General features: G+C 59.4%; 1 protein-coding gene across 1 annotated transcript in view; it reads right to left on the reverse strand.

Annotated features, from left to right (window-relative positions):
• SPTB (spectrin beta, erythrocytic) overlaps positions 1-22,375 on the reverse strand; it is a 98,025-nt gene that overhangs the window by 46,625 nt on the left and 29,025 nt on the right. Inside the window, exons 3-14 of the mRNA XM_075928868.2 lie at positions 16,959-17,110; positions 15,655-15,828; positions 13,081-13,172; positions 11,905-11,985; positions 11,409-11,524; positions 10,435-10,547; positions 9,026-9,213; positions 7,492-7,609; positions 6,710-6,868; positions 4,280-4,582; positions 2,742-2,892; positions 236-1,106 (exon numbers count right to left, since the gene is read on the reverse strand). Coding sequence (XP_075784983.2) covers positions 236-1,106; positions 2,742-2,892; positions 4,280-4,582; positions 6,710-6,868; positions 7,492-7,609; positions 9,026-9,213; positions 10,435-10,547; positions 11,409-11,524; positions 11,905-11,985; positions 13,081-13,172; positions 15,655-15,828; positions 16,959-17,110 — 2,518 coding nt within the window. The remainder of the gene's footprint in view (positions 1-235; positions 1,107-2,741; positions 2,893-4,279; positions 4,583-6,709; positions 6,869-7,491; positions 7,610-9,025; positions 9,214-10,434; positions 10,548-11,408; positions 11,525-11,904; positions 11,986-13,080; positions 13,173-15,654; positions 15,829-16,958; positions 17,111-22,375) is intronic.

Consider the following 22,375-nt stretch of genomic DNA (forward strand, 5'->3'; position numbering starts at 1 on the left):
AAACCTCACATAAAGCAAGGCTCCCTGCCCACTGTTGAGCATGGAGAGAGGGAAGCCAAGGAGCCACACACACCTCATCCACACCCACGGCTGTCAGCATTCGGGGGGCGCCACAGGGAGGTGGCAAAGCCGGAGATGCTGGAATAGGAGGCTTCCCTGGCCCCAGGTCCTACAAGTACCTAGCTAGCTCAGGGCTGGGGGGAAGAGGGTACCTGGCTGTCCCCCATGGTGGTACCTGTGCTGCACTACGTCCAGGTCCTCCAGCGTGTCCGGAATCTCCATCTGCTCCAGCCACTTCTCCTTCTCGCTCATCCACAGCTCGCAGGCGTCCGTCTCGCTGAAGATGGTGTAGAGATCCAGAGCATCCTGCAGCTTCTGCCGGCGCAGCTCCGCCAGGGACACCACCTCGGCGTAGAGGGCCCGGATGGCCTGCAGCCGGTTCTGGAACTCCGGGGCGCCCCGCAGCTCGGCCGGGAAGCTCTGGGCCTGCTGGCTCAGGCCGTCCATCACGCCCTTGTTGTCCGCCACCTCCTCCAGCAGCTCTCGGTGCTTTCGGACCAGCGCCTGCGTGGAGGAGTGGTCGTGGCCCACCTCGTCGCTGGCCACCAGGCGCTGGGCATCCTGCAGCCAAGCCTTCAGGTCGTCTGCGTCCACCTGGAACTGGAAGAAGCTCTCGGCCACCCGCAGGTTCTTCTCGCGGAAGGCGGCCAGCTCCTGGAGCTGCGCCCACAGCGCCGCCACTTTCTCCGTCCTGCTGCGGATCCGGGAGGCGCCGAAGTGCCCCCGAGCCACCATGTCCTCCCCGTCCGGGATGGTTTGATGCAGGCGGGTGCCCAGGCCCTGCAGCTCGTCCTCAAAGGCCTTGTGCTTCCGCTGCAGGGTGAGCACGCTGGTCAGGTCCTTCCCATAGTCTAGGGAGGAATAGATCTGCTCCTTCTCCTTGATCCAGCTCTCCGCCTCGTCCAGCTCCCAGAAGAACTTCCACAGGCGCTTGGACTGCTCCAGCCGAGCCTTCCTGGCAGCCGCCATCTCCAGCAGCTCCTGGTGGCACAGCTCCAGGTGGCTGACGCGGTCCCGGATAACCTGAGGGTCGCACGGCCGATAGCCTGTGGGGGGCGGGGGAAGGGAGAGAACACAGGCAGCTTTAGAGCAGGGAACGCCGTCCAGGGAATCCCACCTCCCAGCTACAGCAGACACACCCTAAGCCACTGTCACGTTACTGGATCTTGAGGGGAGCAGCCAGATCACTGATGCACCCATAGGTGGGGGTGTTGGCCCCAAAAATGGTATAGAAGGGGGCCATGTGAGGTATTGAATAGAAGCTTACTGCCTGATAATCCTATGTACGCTGTTCATGTGTTTGTAGAATGTCGGTGTGTGCAATTATTAGCATGTAATTGTATGGACACTGAAGATTTCCCTGCATGTGGTTGAGCATTGGGCAGGGCCGGGCCTGTGGACATGCTAATTAGCGAGGCCCTGTGGGACAATGGCACTCAATGGGCCAAGGACACACCTAAAGAATGGGGGCTGTCACCTGAGAGCTGCCAGCAGGGAACACAGAGATTGGCCGCTGGCCAGGTGACCAACTACAGCCAAGAAGGGACCAGGAAGGAGGTATAAAGAGGCCATGTGGTCAATGCCATTTTGTTCTCAGCTCAGCACTTCATCCCAGAGGCAGCACTGCAGGGATCGAAGAGCCCGGAAGACCTGTGAACCCATCCTGATGCTAGGATGTGCAACAAGAACTTTTAAACCAGCAGCTGTAACATCTCTGCTAGAGCCTGCATCGAGGACTGGGAGATTCGGTGCATGTAACGTACTATTCTTTAACAACCTGACTCTCATGCTTTTCTTTCTTGTGATAATAAACCTTTAGATATAGATTCTAAAGGATTGGCCCAGTGTGATTTGTGGGTAAGGCCCAGAGGGTAAATTGACCAGGGATCTGTGGCTGGTTTCTTGGAACCGGACAGAACTTGTTCGGGGTAGGTGGGATTGGGTGCTAGAACCCCCCGACCTGTGCCTGAGGCCTGGGGCCATCTGGGGCATGGATATTGCTGGGGTGTCGGAGGGGTTTTGCTCGTGAGGCTTCAGGCAGGCAGCTGAAGCGCTCTGTGGGACTGGTTTGTGGCCTGTGTGGAGAGGTCACCAATATGGGGGCTGTAAGGAGCCCCGGATTTGAGCAATTCGCCCTGAGCGGACGCCCTCAGCTGTGCCCGGACACGGCCCGGTCCGTCACAGCCACGAAGCCAGCCGTCTCCCTAGCTCTCCCACTTGGTGTGCTCGTTTTCAGCGCTCTGGCCTGGAGCAGTAAGAACACAGACGGCTTTCCGCCCCGCCATGGGCCCTGCAACTCCTCTCTGGGGAGATGTAGGTAAAAGGCGAGCCACCAGGGAAGGCTCGGGGCAGGGCTGAGGAGAGGTCAGAGCAGGGATGTGAATGCTCCCTTAAGGGGTGAGGTTACCAGTTCTGGCTGACTGGTATGGGCAGGAGCAGCCCCTGTCCATGGTAGGGCTCAGGGGAACTTCTGCAGCTAGGCTGGAGTGGCACCCCTGCCTGCCTCCCTTCATTGGTTAACTGGTTAAACGCAATGTCTAACCGGTTACCCAATTCAATGGGATTTTACATTCCTAGGTCAGAGCGGTACCATGTGGCTCCTTTGATGGATGCTCACCCAGCCTCATCCCCTGCAGCTGGCACTGCCAGGACGAGCCGTGCTGCTCGCCCCTTCCACCTACCATCGCCGTTGGCAAAGGCGAGGGCCGCCGTGCTCACGTCCTGCACCTTCTCCGCCTGGAGGGCCATGTCGGCTTCCACCAGCTTGTGCTTCTGCAGCAAGTCCTCCACCTCCAGCAGGTGCTTGCCGAACTCGGGCGAGGAGAGCCGCGCCTACACGGAGCAGGGCGAGAGGGAGCCGCGTTGGGGCGGGGCGACTCATTCACCCTGGGGACAAGCTACGTTTCCTTTCCCTGGCCCTCGCCTGCAGCACCCTGTGCCTGTGCCACCGGGCCTGGTTCCCAGGCCCCTGCTCTAGAGCCTTGGGTTCTACTCCCTGCTCTTCCACCGACTCATCTGAGCCCTTGGGCACGGAACCCTTGTGTGCCTCAGTTTCCCCCAAGGGGGGATAATAGTGCTGTCCCTAGCTCATATGGTGGGGGGTTAGAAGCATCATTAATTAAACATCTGTACCAAAAATTGCAGAGGGAGACAACAGGAGCAACCACAAACACGTGACAGGAGGCCTGGCACAGAAAGGCTGGGTCCGTGCTATCACTGGGACAGCAGGGGGCGCTGTTCCACCCTCTCTTACAAGTCCTTCTCTCAGCAAGCGATGCCGGGTCTCTGGTGAGAGGCTGCATTGGCGCCAGTCTTGGGATGCCCGATCTCTGGCGGGGCAGCTCTTCCAGACAGAAGAGGGTTTGCGCTCTGCTTGGACCTCTCCACCCAAAGGCAGTTCTCGGGACAAGGCCCTGGGTGTGTGGGCTGAGCATGCTGTTTAGGGCCACCTCTGTTCCAGGACTGAGTTACAGCCTGGGTAAATAAGCAATAGGCACTAAGTAGCCAGACCCCACAGCAGTGATCTCTCCTCCGTTAGGAAGCCGACCCGCATGGCACCCAAAGCTGCTGCCACTTGGCAGAGGGATAACTCGAGGGGCTAATAAATAACTAAAAGATGCATGAGAGACCTGCCCTGTGCTTTAGACCCTGGCTTTGATTCCACACCCCCGAGGCTCTACCACCACACACCCCGAGGCAAGGTGTGATGGGGGGGGGCAGCTCCCCAGCCCCAGAAGGGGTGGGGCCTCCGACAAAAGGAGTGGGGCCAGTGACAGCCAGCCCTGAGTGCCCCACCTCTGGCCGCTGCCGTGGCTACTATGGCAACGGTAGTATAGGGCCCCAAGCTCCTTTCCCAGAGCAACTGCCCCCTCTTGCCCCCTTCCCATCAGTGGGCCCGGCTCTTTCCCCTGAGGCCCTGCCCTCCACCTCTTCCCGTCCTCTCCCGAGCCCCCGGCCTCGTGGTGCCTCTTCCAGCCCCACTTCACCCCCACCCCCATGGCCCCACTTGCCCATTGCTCCCCACCCACCAGCCGCCAAACAGCCAATGGCCGCGGCACGGCTAACCGCCAGGGCCCCGCCAAGCAGCGGCAGCTAGTGGGCGCTAGCTCTGCGGGTGCTCCGGGACCCACGGAGTCAGCGCCTGGGCCCGTGGGCAGCAGGCCCCGGAGCGGGTTCCGGTCCCGGCCCTGGACTTGCTCAGCCCCCCCGGCGGCCTCACCTTCAACTCGTCCATCCAGCTGATGCTGTGCAACATGTCCTGGAAGAGATGCTGCAGTGTCAGGTTCATTTCCAGCCGCTGGCGCCGGGCGCGCAGCAGCTCCTGCAGGTAGTCCCACAGACGCAGGATGTTGTCCTTCCGGGCCTTGATGCGCTTGAGGTCGTGGTAGTTCTCCGCCTCCAGCTCCCGGGCCACCTCCTCGATGGCCTGCACCCGCTCCTTGTAGGCCGCCGTGTCCGTCTCGAGGGCCTCGTGCTTCTTCTTGGCAGCCTCCACCGCCGGCAGGTCGCAGCCGAAATTATCCTGCCCAGAGACAGCCCCGCTCAGGCACAGCCCACCCCGACGCCGTTAACGGGAGTGGAGCCTCCGAACCCCACCGGTCGACAGCCCAGGCCTCTGCACCTCTGTCCAGCGGGGACGCAGGGAGGCACCCAATGCTCCGGCAGGCCCCATGCTTGCCCCACGTGTCTGTGGGCGGTGCAGCGAGCCGGGGGGCTGCACTGCATGGGGAAGTAGGGTCTGGTGGAGCCCACAGGGAAGGGGGAGTCACACACACTGCCAAGCAGATCATGGGCTTCTCGGGGTGCCAGAAATGCTGAAAACGTGGGGCGAGGCAGGGCACTGTGTTAGGTTGCACCCGAAACAATGAAAGGCCTAGAGAACATGAGCTATGAGAGCAGACTGAAAGAATTGCACTTGTTGGCTGTGCCTACACTGGCATGAATTTCCGGAAATGCTTAAAACAGAATAGTTTTAGTTATAAGTATTTCCGGAAAAGGAGCATCTACATTGGCAGGCTGCTTTTCCGGAAAAGCTCTTTTTCCGGAAAAGCATCTGTGGCCACTGTAGACACGCTTTTCCGGAAAAGAACCCCGAGCGTCATTTTCGCGATCGGGGCTTTTTTCCGGAAAAGACTACTGGGCTGTCTATACTGGCCCTTTTCCGGAACAGTATTCTGGAATAAGGACTTATGCCTGAGCGGGAGCAGCGTAGCTTTTCCGGAATAGCGGCTGATTTTGTACAGTAGAGCGTCGTTGCTTTTCCGGAAATTCAAGGGCCAGTGTAGACAGCTCGCAGCTTATTCCGGAAAAGCGGCTGATTTTCCAGAATAAGTGGCCCAGTGTAGACACAGCCGTTTAGTTTGGAAAGGAGAAGACTGAGAGGGGACATGAGAGCGGTTTTCAAGTATCTAAAAGGGTGTTACAAGGAGGGTGGAGAAAAATTGTTCTCCTTGGCCTCTGCGGATAGGACAAGCAGCAAGGGGCGTAACCTGCAGCAAGGGAGGTTTAGGTTGGACATTAGGAAAAACGTCTGAGCTGTCAGGGTGGTTAAACACTGGAATAAATTGCCCAGGGAGGTCGTGGAATCTCCATCACTGGAGACATTTAAGGGCAGGTTAGACAGACACCTGTCAGAAGATCTAGAAGATGCTTGGTCCTGCCGTGAGGGCAGGGGACTGGACTTGGGGACCTCTTGAGGGCCCTTCCAGTGCCAGCGTTCTATGATTCTATGAAAACAAGGGATTTTCTAAGCTGGATGACTGCGAAACGTGTGTTATTTGTTTTCTAACACAAAGAAAATGTGGAGACCAATGGTTGTTTGGAACCAGAAAAATCACAGAAAAGTTTCAATATTGTTTTTCCGATTCGTTTTTTCAATGTGCTGCCCATGTGGGAAACCTGCCACTCGGTGGGGGGAGGGACGTCACGTTTCTGCTGAATCTGCATTTTTCTCCCCAAAGGGCTTTGTACAAAATAATTAGGCCAGGCTCCAGCTCCAGGGCCCTCTCTGGGCCGGGTGCATCGTGGAGATGAGCTGTCCCAGCCTTTACAGAGCTGTAGCTTGCGCTGCAGCGGCATCGGTGGTACGCTCCCTGGGTCAGTCCCGGTTGTGACTCATGCCCGGACCCGTGCAGGAGCTGATGATGACAGGCCTTAGTGCGGCCGGGTGCAGCTCTCCGGACAACGGGCAGAGGAAGGGCCATGAGGGGAAGCAGGGGTGTGCTGGAGGGGGCACGGGGCCTGGGGCAACCCCCTGCTGCTGCCCCAGGCATGGGGCTTGGGGCGACCTCCCACAGGCTCCGCCTCTGCCCCACCCCCACCCCGAAACTCCACCCCTGCTCTGCTCTACTACACCCCCTCCTGCCTCTTCCCCTACCCTGACTCCCGCCATCCCAGTGAATGCGGGAGAGGGGAAGTCCCTGCTGTCTGTCCATAGGACAGTTGAGGCAGCTGCCGCAGGACCCCCCCAAGCGCAGGACCTGGGGCGGCCAGGCAGGACGTGGGGTAAAGCTCTGCGCTCACGGCCAGGCCGCCGCTGCGAGCGCCAGCACACACCGCCCTCCACGGGGTGCCCATCGGCGCCACCCGATTACGGCAGCCCTGCGTCTGGCCTGCTGCATCCCCCCGCCGGCAGCCCGCTCCCCCGCACCTGGGCCAGCAGGCGCTGGTTTTCGCTCAGCCACGTCTCCCGCATGACCGCCTTGCGGTCGAAGCGCCGGGCCAGCTGCTCCAGCTTCTCCTGCCGAATGAGCTCGTTTCGCAGGGCCAGCTCCCGCTCGTGCTCCGCCTTCTCCAGCCATTCCCAGGCCTGCTCGGCGGCAGCAGAGGGAAGAGTGAGGCCCCGCCCGGGCACACGAAACCAGGCGGCAGGCCCGGGCAGGGCTAATGACGTCCCCAGCAGACGGCCCAGCCAGAACGCCCCCCGCCTCCCCTAGAACCCTTGCTCCCCCGGGAATCCTTCGTGCCAGCAACCTGGGAGGAATCGCCCCTTCCTGGCAGCCGTATTGAAATCTGTGTGGTATCGCTATGTGCTTCCACGGAAACGACCGCGGAGCCCTACGGAAATCCAGGGAAGCCCCCACCTAAGGTTAAGCCCGTGGTTAAACCCCCCTGGCTCCATGGGCAAGCTGCAAACAGGCCCCCAAAGCGGAGTGCAGCCCCGGGCCCACCCGCTCTGCGCCTAAGGGCCTGTCTACGCTGCTGTCCGGGCTGCCACCGCAGCACACGCAGCTTGGATCCGCAGGGAAGCCGCAGCCGCGTGGGCCATGCAAGCCCAGCAGAGGTAGCTATCTGGTAGGGGCGGGCGCCAGATCAAAGCTGGCTGGGGGGGTGTCTCCATGTGCTGGGGTCCCACCCTCTGACTGCCAGGCAGCCCCCCTCTACATGACCCGCCCCCCCCCCCCGCAGGTGGGATGCGGCAGGGCCAGGTACCCGGTTGATGTCGGACACCAGTCTCCCTTCGTGCGGGGTGAACACTTTCTGGTTGTTGGCTCGCATCCGGGACTGGATGGTGAAGAGCAGGACCTCGAGATTCCCCTTCTCCTGGAACCTGCGCGGCAAAAAGGGGGGGTCGCAGTCAAGGGCCAGCCCTGCCACGCCATCGCCGAGGGACGGCACGTTCCAAGCCAGCTGGGCCCCGACAGGCAGCAATGGGCAGGCTGCCCGGGCAGGGCCGGCAGAACATCCAGGTGACTGTGGGGCGAATTTACACGTTTCCACAAGGGGGGGCTAACGGACCCCCGTGCGAGGCACCAGTAGGGCCTCCTCTGGAATAGTGCCGCCAGCTCTGGTCACCTGGCTCGGGAAAGATGGACGCAAACCCCTGCTGCGGAGAAGGGGTTGTAACACCTGCAGGGGAGACCCAAGCCCAGCCAGCTGCAGAGCACAGGCGCTGTGGGGTGAGCACTGGGCAGGACCCAATGCCCCACACTTGGGGGGCAGGATCTGACCCTACTGCCTCCACCCCCAGGCTTTTCATTGAGGCACGACAGGCCAGTGAGAGGTACAAACCAGTCCCAAGACCCTGAAGGTGGAGAACTAAGTTCCCTGTAAGCTGCATGGACGCACAGCAACCTAGCCAGCGCCGCGCAGGTGCTCAGGGAACCCGCCTGGCCCAGATCTGCCAGCATGTTGCTGCAGAGAGAGAGCTGGGGGAGTCTTTTCTCCCTGGGGCAGCCTGCACCCCAAGCCCCTCACCTCCAGCCCCACTCGGGAGCCTGCACCCCAGCCAGATCCCTCACCCCCCTGCACACCAGCCCTCTTTCCCTGCCCGGAGCCCCCCTCCCACATGCTGATCCCGTTGGCTCCACTCCCAGCACATGAATTTTGTGATGCTACACGTCACCTCCATACTAGTGCACACCACAAAATTCATTCCGCACCGAGATGGGAGGGAACGCTGGCTGAGAACCACGGCTTTGGACTGCATTTCAGCCAAGAGTCGATATTAAGGCTATGTCTACGCTATATCCTTTTCCGCAAAAACATATGCAAATGAGGCGAAGCGTGGAATATCGCCATGCCTCATTTGCATAATTAACGAGGCGCTGTTTTTGCACAAAAGGCTTTTTATTCCCGGAAGAACGGCTCTTGCGCAAGATGGGGGTTTTGCGCAAAAAAATGGAGCCTCATTAATTATGCAAATGAGGCATGGAGATATTCCATGCTTCGCCTCATTTGCATATGTTTTTGTGCAAGAGAGGGGCAGTGTAGACATAACCCCCGAGAGGCAGCATGGTCCTGTGGGCAGGGCATCATAAGTCTGGGTGTGGTCCCCGGCTCTGCCACCCATCTTGTGCTGCAACCATGGGTGAGTCATGGCTGCTCCACGCCTCAGTTTCCCCAACCGCACAGCTAACGCTGGCTCCTTTGCGAAGCTCACTGAGCTTGGCGGATGAAAAGTGCCGTAAGGCCAGCGGGGACGGCGAGTACAGAGGAGCCAGCACCTGACCCGAGGGCTGCTTACTTGGGGGGCTTTTCCACAGTGCGGTAGGTGCTGAAACACTGCAGCTGCTGCTGCACCCCGCTCAGGGAGTTGGCAAACTTGCGGCTGTTGAGCACAGTGATGGTTTGCTCGATCCAGGTCAGCAGGTCGGAGGCCAGCCCTCCGTAGCGCTCGATCATCCGCTCCATCTCCATCAAGTGGTCCATCACCTTCAACAAGCAGAGGAGAGCGATGCTCTCAGCCGGCTGCTGCCACCACAGCGTCTGAGTGTCTGCATGGCCGGGGACCCCTCTGGGTGTCTGCCCAGGGAGGTGCCCAGCGGGAACACCAGGCCGAGCTGGGCTGGGCTAGGGCTGGGCCCCCCCACATCACAGACCCATCCCTGGCCTGGCACCTCAATCTCCTGCCCCAGGTCACCACCCCCTCCTTCAGCCAAACCCCCTCTCAGACCTCACGCCGTCTCCGGCACCCAGCCACCTACCCCGAGCTCCCTTCTGCACCCGACCTCCATCCCAGACCCCGCAGACACTCCATAGAAAAGTGCAGCCCTTAACCACTTGCCAAAATCTTGCAGTGCCTCCCCCCCCCATGAAAAATTATCACCCACCCGTGCACTAGTCCCTTTGGCCAAGGCCATGAGACAATGAGAGAGAGAGAGAGAGAGAGACCCAGTCCAGCTTGGCCCAGGGTCAGGTGTCTGGCCTGTGAGGGGCTATGGGTGCAGGAGAGGATTCTGACCGGGGGAGGTGCTGGAATTGTGTACTGGGGGGAAGAAGGGTGCAGAAGGTTTGGGTGGTGACCTGGGGCAGGAAGTTGGGGTGTAGGAGGAAGTGGGGTGCTAGAGGCTCTGTCCAGGAGGTGCTACCTAGGCGGCTCCCAGACAGCACCCCAGCAGGACCCCCGGACAGGCTCCGATGATTGTGCCGGGGGCAGGGGCAGCGCAGGAATCTCCCCTCCCTGCGTGCGGCACAGAGGCCCACGGCGCAGCCAGCCGCTTTGAGCGGCCTGGGGCAGCGACAGACAGGGAGCCTGCCTGAGGGTCCCGGCGGGGTGGGCTGCAGGCCAGATCCAAAGGCTTGGCGGGCTGGATTCAGCCCATGAGCCGTATCTTCCCGCCCCTGGACTTGCTCTTCAGCCGGTGTGCACACTTCACACCAGCCCTGGCCCCTTAGATTCAGGACTGCACCGAAGAACAGGCCACGCGGCGCTGACCTAAAGCAGAGTAGGCCCGGGAGATGCCGGCAGAGCAGGGGCTGTGATGCAGCTCCTGGGGGCTATGCTTTGGGAGGGTCTGCTGGGTTCCCATCCCTTGTACATATGTCCCGGGAGTGCCGTGAACTGCCGCAGCGGCTTCCGGCTGGGTGACGCCTGACCAGAAGAAATGGGAGGTCCTGGCACAAGGAGGCCGGAGCCCCGGGCGCCCCGCTCACCTTGCCGACCCGTTTCCCTTCCACCGCCAGCACCTTCATCTTGGAGAAGTAGTGGTAAAACGCCACCACGTAGGTGATGATGGATTTCTCGTCGGGGTTCTCCGTGAAGACGTCTGCAGGGCAGAGCGGCAGAGGAGGCAGTTAAGGACGCTGGGAGAGAAGGGCTGGCTGGAAATCGTGGGCGTTCGGTGAGGCACCGCGCCCGAACCCAAAGCGTTGCCCCCGGTCGCGTGCGCCAGCGCGTCCCATTCCCCGCCCCCCGCCCTCCAACATGCAACGGCAGCCGCTGGGCGAGGGGAAAAACCCTGAGAACGGTCCATGGCACAGGGGCCACAAGGGGCCCGTTCCAGGACGCAAAACCGCTCCCCCCACCACGGCCACGAGGTCTCCTTTCCCGGAAACCCGCGATCGTGGGCAGCCTTCCCGCCACTGCTTGGATGAAAACGGCACCGTGGTGGGGACGCCGGCTGACTTCCTCAGGGGCTTGCACCCTGGCTCTAACCAGGCCTGGCGGCTCTCCCCAGCAGCAGCAGCCGCACAGCACACAGGCAGGCCGGGGCTTCTCAAAGGGGCGCCTGGCACAGAACGTGCCCTATGAAGATTACAGAGGAATACGGGCTCCTGGCTCTTGTCCGGCGTGTGTCCTCGGTGCATCCCAAAGTGCCTTCCAAAAGCGGACAGGAGCACTGGGGATCATTTTTTACAAATGGGGAAACTGAGGCCAGGCTGGGGCATGACTTGCCCTAGCTCACCCAGCAGGGCCAGGAATAGAACCAGTCCAGTGCTCTAACCACTGGGAGACACTTCCTAACAGCACAGGAAATTGCAGAATGGGGGAGGGTGCACGCAACCTTGAATATTTTGCCCCAAGCCTTCCCATGCAGCTCTGTCTTTGTGTGGGGGCAGGGCGAGGCAGAGCCGAGCGCATGGCAGTTACCTCGGGGGGTGTACCTGGAGGCTGAGGGGTCTCTTACCTTCCGGGTCGAGGAGCTGGGTGATGCCCAGCTGCCGCTCTGCCACGATGAAGGCGTGCTCCAGGTTGTGCCGGGCGTTGGAATGCTCCAGGTTCTTAAAGTCGATCAAGTCGGGCCTGAAAATGCAGAGGAAGGTTGCGATCTGCACGAAGGGAGCGGAAGGAAGCGCCACGTGACCAGCGCCATTGTCAAGCTGGCAGCTGTTTGGGTCCTCGTCCAGCCCTCAGCTCTGCAGGATCCGAGCACCAAGTCCCTCGGGCAGCTGAGCAGGGCTACGATGCCCTGTCGGCAGAAGGGAAACTGAGGCACGGCGCCTAAGTGACTTGCTCAAGGTCACCCAGCAAATCTGGGGCAAAGCAGGGAGCTGAGTCCAGGTTTCTCAAGTCCCAGGGCAGGACACAAACCGTTGGGCCATCCTAGCCCCAGAACGCTCCCCTCCCCCCGTTAGTGAGGGGAGACAGGCGTCCGTGTTGCCCCTGGGCAATGGGGCTCTGACCTGTGCTTGTGGATCAGGGCGTTGAAGGCCAGGCCGTCCTTCCAGCTGGAGGTAAAGTTGGTCACGTTAACATGGGGGTAGCTGCAAGGCAAAGAGGAAACATGGTGTCACCCTCTGGCCCAAGTGCTGTGCTGGGCATGGCTCCCTCTTCCTCTCCCCCCCATGCTGTGTGGTCGTGTGAGACTCAGATACGTGCCTGGGAAAACAGAGGAACCTACCAAAACCAAAGGGGAACCGGGAGCCTGAATCCCAGAGAAAGCCACTTGAGAAATCCCAGCCTTCCTATTTCTCTGTGTGGTTTTCAACGCCAAATACAGACGCTAAGCACGTCTTACACCGTGGGAAGGCAGGATGCGCCTAGCACGCCAGAGGGACACTAGACTATTGGAGACACAGACGCCCCCTCTCCCCAACCCCCACTGGTGCCAATGGGATTCAGGTGCCCATTAGATGGTGGGAACTCCAGATGCTGCTCTCATTCCGCAGCCGGGACTGGAAAACGCCAGTGCCCATAAACCAGACTCATGTGGTCGCTCTGCTTCTCGGAGTGGGGGAGAGTGACTGCAGTTGCCTCATCTCAAAAAAGATGTCTGGGCACTGGAACACGTTCCAAGAAGGGCAGCAAAAATGTCTAGGAATACAGAACAGGAGAGATTAAGAAGACTGGGATTCCTCAGTTTGGAAAAGAGACGACCAAGGGGGCTCATGATAGAGGTGTATACAATCATGAGTGGTGTGGAGAAAGTGACTAAAGAAGAGTTATTTACTCCTTCCCATAACATAAGAACTAGGGGTCACCCAATGAAATAGATAGCACATTTAAAACAAACAAAAGGAAATGCTACTTCACACAATGCACAGTCAATCTGTGGAACTCCTTGCCAGAGGATGTTGCGAAGTCCAAAACTATAACAGGGTTAAAAAAAGGGCTAGGTACATTCATGGAGGACAGGTTTGTCAATAGCTATTAGCCAGGATGGGCAGGGGCGGTGTCCCTAGCTTCTGTTTGTCAGAAGTTGGGAATGGGCGACAGAGGAGGGATTGCTTGATGATTATTCCCGCTGCGGCATTTGGCAGCGACCACTGTTGGAAGGCAGGATACTGGGCTAGATGGGCCTTGGGTCGGACCCAGTCTGGTGGTTGTGATAATCGTTCCTAGCATTAGCTGGATCGTACCCCGCCGTTTTCATCTGGCACCAGAGCAGCAGCGCTTCCTTGGCAGAGCGCGTCTCCTGGCCTTCCGGTGTCTGGACGATGATGTCTTCGATCTGAGAGAAGGAAAAAGCCCGTTCCAGAAGAACCCCGACTCCAGAAGAAACCAGAGGCGCTCCCCCTCCCACCCCCGGGAGGAACGGTTCAGCTGTCGGAGGCTCCTATGTGCCCAGCGACTCGAGAGTTCCAGAGACGGGAACCAGCCAGGAAAGGCTGACGCGACCACGGCCTTTTCCCTCCCCAATGGAACAACAAGGAGACGCTTAGAAATCTCCCCACGGGATGGACATGCCGAAAAACGTTCGGTTTGGGAAAACGGAAACGAAACGTTGGGATTTGAAAGGAAACGGTGGAGCCAGGTGTTCGAGCTCCTTGGGTCAACTCGCGCTGCACCCCAGGACTCCCTGGGCTGCTCCCAGAGAGCCCCCTGGCGCACAGCAGTGAGCTGAGGGGCCCTGAGAGCCCATGTGCCAGGTGGGCAGAAGCAGGAAATTTTGGGGTGCCCCGAGCACCGGTCTCCCTTCTGCCCACCCCCTCTCCCGGGCAGCAGCTCCTGCCGTGACTCTGCCCCAGGAGCAGCGCAGCAAGCAGACGGTGACTTGGACCATGTCCGCCTATGCCAGCCCCACACCGGGGGCAGAACACGTCCCTGCTGTGCCGACCCGGGGGCAGCCCTGGGCAGCAGTTTCCTAACAAAATCCTGGGGGTGAAAAATGCAGATTTAGCAAAACTGAAACGTGCCGGCTGGACGGGAACAATCCATTCCTTCACTCAAACACACTTCCAATGTCTGGCTCACGAGGCCGCTCCGGGTGGAAACGGAAGCCCGTTTGCCGAGGCAAACATCTGTCTCTTTAAAGGAAAACGGTCAAGCCAGAAACACAACGGGTTGACGGTTTGGGTTCAGAGGCCCCTTTTCCGGCTTTTCGGTTTGGGAAAATGGTCAAACGTTTGACGTTGCACCCGGATTGGGATGGGAAACATTCCTGAAAGCTCGAAAGTTTTCACAGGACGGGAGACCTGCTCCGAGCCCAGCAGGGGCACGGGAAGGGGAGGCAGGGGGGCAAGGGCTGTAGCAGCAAGTGAGAGCGCGTTGGGGGTGGAGAAGAGTGAGCAGGAGGCAGCGTCTTGGGGGGAGGAGGGAGCAAAGGAGCAGGGAGTGCGGGGGCGGGGCCTCGGGAGAAAGCCCAACATGAGGACAGGGTCTTGGGGAAGGGGCAATATAAGGGCAGGGCCTGAGTGGGTAGGGGTGCTGTGAGGTGGGGCCTCAGGGAAAGGGCAACAAAAGGGCAGGGTCTCCAGGGGAAAGGGCGAGGCCTTAGGGGACAGGGCAGGGTCTCAGGGGAAGGGGCGGGGCCTTAGGGGACAGGGCAGAGTCTCAGGGGATGGGGCGGGGCCTTAGGGGACAGGGCGGGGTCTCAGTGGATGGGGCGAGGCCTTAGGGGACAGGGCGTGGTCTCAGGGGAAAGGGCGGGGCCTTAGGGGACAGGGCAGGGTCTCAGGGGAAGGGGTGGGGCCTTAGGGGACAGGGCAGAGTCTCAGGGGAAGGGGCGGGGCCTTAGGGGACAGGGCGGGGTCTCAGTGGATGGGGCGGGGCCTTAGGGGACAGGGCAGGGTCTCAGGGGAAGGGGTGGGGCCTTAGGGGACAGGGCAGGGTCTCAGTGGATGGGGCGGGGCCTTAGGGGACAGGGCGGGGTCTCAGTGGATGGGGCGGGGCCTTAGGGGACAGGGCAGGGTCTCAGGGGAAGGGGTGGGGCCTTAGGGGACAGGGCCTTAGGGGACAGGGCAGAGTCTCAGGGGATGGGGTGGGGCCTTAGGGGACAGGGCGGGGTCTCAGTGGATGGGGCGGGGCCTTAGGGGACAGGGCGGGGTCTCAGTGGATGGGGCGGGGCCTTAGGGGACAGGGCAGGGTCTCAGGGGAAGGGGTGGGGCCTTAGGGGACAGGGCGGGGTCTCAATGGATGGGGCGGGGCCTTAGGGGACAGGGCAGGGTCTCAGGGGAAGGGGTGGGACCTTAGGGGACAGGGCCTTAGGGGACAGGGCAGAGTCTCAGGGGATGGGGTGGGGCCTTAGGGGACAGGGCGGGGTCTCAGTGGATGGGGCGGGGCCTTAGGGGACAGGGCAGAGTCTCAGGGGAAGGGGCGGGGCCTTAGGGGACAGGGCGGGGTCTCAGTGGATGGGGCGGGGCCTTAGGGGACAGGGCAGAGTCTCAGGGGAAGGGGCGGGGCCTTAGGGGACAGGGCGGGGTCTCAGTGGATGGGGCGGGGCCTTAGGGGACAGGGCAGAGTCTCAGGGGAAGGGGCGGGGCCTTAGGGGACAGGGTAGGGTCTCAATGGATGGGGCGGGGCCTATGGGGACGGGGTGGGATCGTAGGGGAAGGGGCAACATGAGGGCGGGGCCACGTTTTAGGCACCAGTGCCTCCCCACACTTTCAGGCAGCTTCCGCTGCTCCTGCCCCCCTGCTTTCCATGGGACGGGCAGGGAGAGGCTGCTTCTCTCTCCGAAACGGGCCCCTGGCTGGGCTGGGAGCCGGGCCTACCTGGAAGCGGAGGATGATGGTCCAGATGAGGCCCAGCACCAGGCGGTGGTTGCCGTCCACGATGTCGTGGGAGCCCATGTTCTCCAGGTGCACGTGCTTCTCCTTGAGGAACTGCAGCGCCTTGTCCACGTTCTCCAGGCAGTGGATGCGCATCCGCCCCTTGGTCGGCTTGGGCTGGGGCACGACAACGCGCCGGTCACCCGAGGGGGCCGTGCGGCCACCAGGCCTGGTGCCACTGGAGCGTGCAGGCGCCGGAGCCATGCACACGAACCCGGGGAGGCCGAGGAGACCGGCTGGCGGGGCTCTCCCTGCGCCCTCCCCAGCCCGCTGCAGGCCTCAGACTTCAAACAAAGGGATTCGGCCCAGAGCTATGGGCAGGCACTCCCGCTCAGCGAGGTTAAGGCAACAAGCCAGAGCTGGAAAGCGGCAGCCGGGCCGGCGTTACTGGCCCTGGCCCTGCACCACTCCTGAAAGCAGCTGGCATGTTCAGCAGTGGCTCCGTGTGCTGCCCCTCATCTACGGGGAGGGGAGGTTCTGCAGTGGCTTAGGGATAGGGAATTTGCCTGGGGAGCACAGGGTGGTGGGTTCGCGTCCTCTCCCCACTCACCCATCCTGGGAGCAGCAGCACAGCCCATGCACGGTGCCCCAGGGATGGAGCTGGCTACAGGGTGGTGGACTAGAGTACCCCCCTCTCAAGTAGGCTCCTTGAGCTGGGGCAAGGGCAAGTGCAGCTCAGGGAGGTTCCCTTGTTTGTGGTAGCTGCAACAGGTGTGCGAGAGAGCCTCATGTTCACATGCAGGCTACCAGCTGGGCATGTGCTGGCCCCCTGCTCCTTCCGAGCTCTGCCTGCAAGGGGCCAGCTTGATGGTGGTTTCTGTGGGCCGGACATTTGTCCATGTTCCCCCTGGTGGGGGACCCCTGTGGGGGACCCCTGCAGCCCACCACACACTCCACCCTTAATGGAGCTGCAGGGCCTAGATTCCCATGGGGAGGGGCTCTCATGATGCACTGCCTCTCCACCCCGAAAGGTGCACCCCGAAAGGTGCATCCTGGGGGATGAAGTCCTGCCGGCGGCACGAGGCACCCAGCCAGCCTGCAACTCCCATGCAGCCCTGCAAGGGTTTCAAATCTTTTTGTCCCACCAAGACAGCTAAGTCCTTCATAGCAAAGCGTTTCCAGACCAGCCCCGCCCGCTGCACCCCCTGAGATGGCCACGTTTCCACGCTGCTGCTCCCGACAGCAGAGGAAAGGCTCGGAGGGGCACCGGCAGCTGGCGCCACGCAGCCTGGCGGCGGGGAACTCACCAGGGGCTCTCCCGAAAGCACTTCCAGGAGCTTGATCAGCATCCGCCCGTCCCGGAGGTCCATGTACAGGTCGGAAATGCGGCAGGTCACGCGGGCGAGGTGGGAGTTCACCCACTTGGTGAAGGTTTTCTTCTGCACGGCTTCCCGCTCATCTGCAAGGGGAGAGAGGCCCGGCGCCCCGCTGATGAGTCCCGCCCTGGCATTCTGGGACAGGGAGCAGAGAAACAACAGCCCCGAGCACTGTGGAGCCGGGCCCCGGGCCAGGCCCACGTTCCCGTTCAGGAGAGCCCACAGGCAGGCACTTAACTTGTCGGCCCTGCTCCACAGCGCTCATGCTCACCAGGGCCCACCACACGTCCTAGGTCCCGAGGCCATCTGGTCTGACCCCCTGTGTGACACAGGCCCAGAGAACTGCCCCAAAATAATCCCGAGAGCAAAACTTGTAGCCAAACAGCCAAACTGGACTTAAAAATTGCTGGTGATGGAGAAGCCACCGTGAGCCTTGGCAAATTGGTGCACTGCTTAATTACCTTCGCCATTAAAAGAGTCGCACCTTCATTCCTGTCTGCATTTGTCCAGCTAGCTTTGGTTTGTGGTTTCATTACTTACAGGCAGTGATCGATCACTCCTTAACACAACCAAGCACATTTTTTATTTTTCTGGAGGAATTCAAATACCAGAACATGCTGGCTGAAAACCGAAACCCTTCCATTTAGCAAGGCAGCCACGCCGTCTGCAGGGAGCAGTCATTCAAGTGCCCCATCCTCCCATTCTTGTTGGTAGGCCAGGCTACCTGCTCAGACTACATCTCCCAAGATGCACCCTCTTGTGGAATGAAGGTAGTGCATCATGGGAGTCCCTGGCCATGGTGCATTGTGGGAGATGTAGTCCAGCTGGAAGCGCAGCCCACAAAGGAAAATGGGGATATGACGCACCCCGAACTACAACTGTTATGAATTGAAATTAGGGATGTAAAATCCTGTTTAATTAGTTAACTGGTTAAACATTAAGTTTAACTGGTAAACTGATTAAATGGGGATCAGTGGGGGGGCCATTCCAGAGCAGCCCCCTCCCCCCCACTGATCATCCTGGTAAAGGGTGATGCTTACCAGGTAACCAGGTAACCAGTTACCTGTTCACATCCCCAATTTTGGGGACATTCAGTTTTTTGAGGAAAAATCAACACTTCCCTTAGGAAGCAGAACTTTTTGCTACAACAAATTCTTTTGCCCAAAACAGCTTTCCATCAAAAACGGATTTCTCTGCAGACACATTTCCACCAGCCGGGTGGGTGCTTGTAGAGTGCCCAGTGCACCGGGGCTGTAATGCTACCTATGGCCTGTGGGTGGCAATGTAACACAAGTGAAAGGCAAAAGATGTTTAGGTCCTGAAGACAAACCAGAATTGGTTTTTTTAACTGTATCCTTTGGTATATATGGTTGTGACTATTTTCTTCCACTATTTGATCTGAGGAAGTGGGTCTGGCCCACGAAAGCTCATCGCCTAATAAACCATCTTGTTAGTCTTTAAAGTGCTACATAGTCCTGTTTTTTGTTTCAGAATAAGAAGAATATTTTCTGCCCCCCTCCCCTTGGGCCCAGCGTCCTTCTTGCACTGGCTACGGTTTCTCTTCCACTGGGGCTGCAACTTAGTCAGCTAGAACCCACGACGAGTGTGCGGCAGTGTCTCTATCCCCCTTCTTCTCCATACACCCTTCTGTGGTTGCATTGCGCCCAGCTCTGGGGTGTGCCAGTCGGGGGGGGGGGAAGGGCATTTCGCCTTTGCAGCTGGCTGCGCTCTTTCCAGCTTCAGTGAACGCATTGCTCCTCCGGACAAAGGAGCGGCCAGAGGCTGCATCACAAAGCCGGGATAGGGGGTGAGTAATCGCAGCACAATGAGGCCGCCTGCTTTTCCTTCCATTACTATTTCAGGGTACGTCTACACTACAGCGCTAGTTCGAACTAACTTAGTTCGAATTAGTTAATTCGAACTAAGCTAGTTCGAACTAACGCATCTAGAACTAAAAACTAGTTCGAACTAGCGTTTTGCTAGTTCGAACTAGCAAGTCCACATTGAGTGGACTCTGAACAGGGCTTAAGGATGGCCGGAAGCAGTGCCGGCAGGGCATAAAAGGAGGACTTAGAGCATGGAGATGTTGTCTCAGGCTAGCCGAGGGCTGCGCTTAAAGGGTCCCGACCCCCACCCCGGACAGACAGTTCTCAGGGGTGCCCCGCTTGCAAAGAAGTTCTGGCTTGGAGTGCCCTGAGTGCCCACACTGGGCACATCACACCACTCGGCCATCAGCCCGGCTGCACTTGCCGCAGGCTGCCATCTGGGGAGAGGGGGCAATCGGGGGGCTGCAGGAGAGCTTCCACCCCCAGAAGCCCGCAGAGCCAGCCCAGTCCTCCCCATCGGGGGCTCGTACCCCATTCCTCCCTCACCTCCTTCCACTTACCCTTCCTTAGCCCCCCTTCTTATTGATGTACAAAATAAAGATAACGTTTCTTCCAACATTGACTCTGTCTTTATTGAACAAAACTGGGGGAGACTGGGAAAAGGAGGTGGGAGAGGGGAAGAGAAAGGCTGGGAGAGGGGAGGGCAACTAACATGATCAGGGGTTGGGAACAGGTCCCAGATGAAGAGAGGCTACAGAGACTGGGACTGTTCAGCTTAGAAAAGAGGAGACGGAGGGGGGACAGGATAGAGGTCTCTAAAAGCAGAGGTTGGGTGGAGAGGGTGCATTCAGAAAAGTTCTTCCTGAGTTCCCATAAAGAAGGACTAGAGGACACCAAAGGAAAGGAATGGGTAGCAGGCTTGAAACTAGTAAGAGAAAGTTGTTCTTCTTCACAAAGCAAATAGTTAACCTGTGGAACTCCTTGCTGCAGGAGGCTGTGAAGGCTACAACTAGAACAGAGTTTAAAGGGAAGTGAGATAAAGTGATGGAGGTTGGGTCCATGGAGTCCTATTAGCCAGAGGGTAGGAGTGGTGTCCCTGCCCAAAGTTTGTGGAAGGCTGGAGAGGGATGGCACGAGACAAATGGCTTGGTCATTGTCTTCGGTCCATCCCCTCCAGGGTCCCTAGGGTTGGCCGCTGTTGGCAGACAGGCTACTGGGCTAGATGGACCTTTGGTCTGACCCAGGACGGCCATTGTAAGCTCAGGGCTCAGGGTCGGGGGTCTCAGTGGACCCCCTTGATTTTCATGCACACCTGCTCCTGGGTGGCCAGGCTGGCAGCTCTCCTGCCCTAGACGGCCACTTTCCTGTGCCTAGTGCGGAGATCGTGGACGAGGTCCACGATGTCCGCACTAGTCCAGGAAGGTGCCCGCCTCTTGCGGTCCAGGGCAAGCTCCCGGGAGCCGCCAGCCTGGTCCCGGCAAGAGGGGGTGGGCTGGGGGGCATCGGGTGGGTGGCTCTGTGCCGTGCCAGGTGCAGGGTCTGCTAGCTGGGTGCTGGCAGGCTTGCACCTGGCACGGGCACCGTAGCCAGCCCGTGCCCCTTTAAGGGGTCCGGGGCCGGGAGGGGGGCATAGAGTTTCCCTGGTGTTGGCCAGAGTGGCCACCAGGGAAACCTGGGGAGGGCTAGCCTCCCACTAGTTCGAACTAAAGGGCTACACAGCCCTTAGTTCGAACTAGCTAGTTCGAACTAGGCGTTAGTCCTCGTAAAATGAGGTTTACCTAGTTCGAACTAAGCGCTCCGCTAGTTCGATTCAAATTCGAACTAGCGGAGCGCTAGTGTAGCACCTATTAAAGTTAGTTCGAACTAACGTCCGTTAGTTCGAACTAACTTTGTAGTGTAGACATACCCTCAATTAGCACAGGGCCCGAGGCGGCTCCGTGGGCTGCTGCACTCACGGGCTGAAAGACACAGGCAGCCTTCGTTGGCGGCTCACTCCACTCTCCCTTGCTAAAAAAATGCTGCTTGGGGAAGCGTTTTCCCCTCCTCCACTTGGCCCCATGCAGTAAAATGAAAGTATCTGATAAAAGGTTGGGGGGGGGAGGGGAGGAACAACCCCCCTGTCGTTTCTCACCGGCTTTACCCCTGACTCCCATTTCCTGTTGGGTCTGCCAGGGGCAGCAGGCAGGTGGGCTAATGGCTGGAGGGCAGAGAGAGCAAGGAGGAAGAAGCAGAGGGTGGCCAAGGGGCGGGGGAGATATTGGGAAGGGGGCCTAGATGGAAGCACTTTGCCTGCAGGGAAGGGGAAAGCCAGCTGAGTCTTCAAAGCAAACACGACTCTGGGAGGCATTAACAGGGGTGTTGTGAGCAAGACAGGAGAAGTCCTTCTTCTGCTCTACTCTGCGCTGGGTAGGCCTCAGCTGGAGTATCGTGTCCAGTTCTGGGCACCGCATTTCAAGAAACTGAAGAGAGTCCAAAGAAGAGCAACAAAAATGATGAAAGGTCTAGAAAACAGGAACTATGAGGGAAGACTGAAAGAATTGGGCTTGTTTAGTTTGGAAAGGAGAAGACTGAGAGGGGACATGATAGCCGTTTTCAAGTACCTAAAAGGGTGTTACAAGGAGGCAGGAGAAAAATTGTTCTCCTTGGCCGCTGAGGAGAGGACAAGAAGCAAGGGGCTTAAACTGCAGCAAGGGAGCGTTAGGTTGGACATCAGGAAAAAGTTCCTAACTGTCAGGGTGGTGAAACACTGGAATAAATGGCCCAGGGAGGTTGTGCAATTTCCATCTCTGGAGATATTGAAGAGCAGGTTGGGCAGACACCTGTCGGGGATGGTGCTGGGTCCTGCCGTGAGGGGAGGGGACTGGACTCGATCTCTCATGGTCCCTTCCAGTTGTAGTGTTCTAGGATTCTAGGATTCATCAGTATGAGGCCCAGCAAGGACAGAAGAACCTTGCAGGGCTTTGGCTTGTCTGGTGCTCTGTCTCCGTCCCAGTCAGCCAGCCCCGACCTGGGCCCACCACTCTGAACAGTTCTGTGTCTGGCTGCTGCTGTGTCTGAGGCCTCAGGCCTTGACGTGTATTTTATCGGGTGAGTTCCACACCCATTCCTCTTTGAGGCCCTGCCCTTACTCCGCCCCTTCCCCACAGGCCCCGCCCTTACCCTGCCTCTTCCCTGAGACCCCCCCTCTTCCTACCCTACCCTGTGCCCTCCCCTCCAAGAGCCTTCCGCCACCCCCCCCGAACAGGGGATCGGCATTGTGTCTGAACACCCAGTCTTGGTTTTTGGAGCACCCGCAGAGCTGGCATCTATGTCCCCGTTACTCCCCTCAGCCTCAGAGACCAGGCACACTCTCTGAGCCTTTGTACTTACAGAGATACACGGCTACATGTCCCCCCCAGGGACTGACCATCCATGAATGGAAGGAGCCCCACAAATTCTTCGACCCAAGGGAAACCCTGATTCCCCCAAAGTCCCTATGGTGGGGATGGTCTACCGCACTCCTCTGTGTTCGCTGGGGCCCCA

This window comes from Pelodiscus sinensis, chromosome 5, assembly GCF_052426305.1.
Source record: "Pelodiscus sinensis isolate ZL-2025 chromosome 5, ASM5242630v1, whole genome shotgun sequence".
Taxonomy (NCBI): domain Eukaryota; kingdom Metazoa; phylum Chordata; order Testudines; family Trionychidae; genus Pelodiscus; species Pelodiscus sinensis.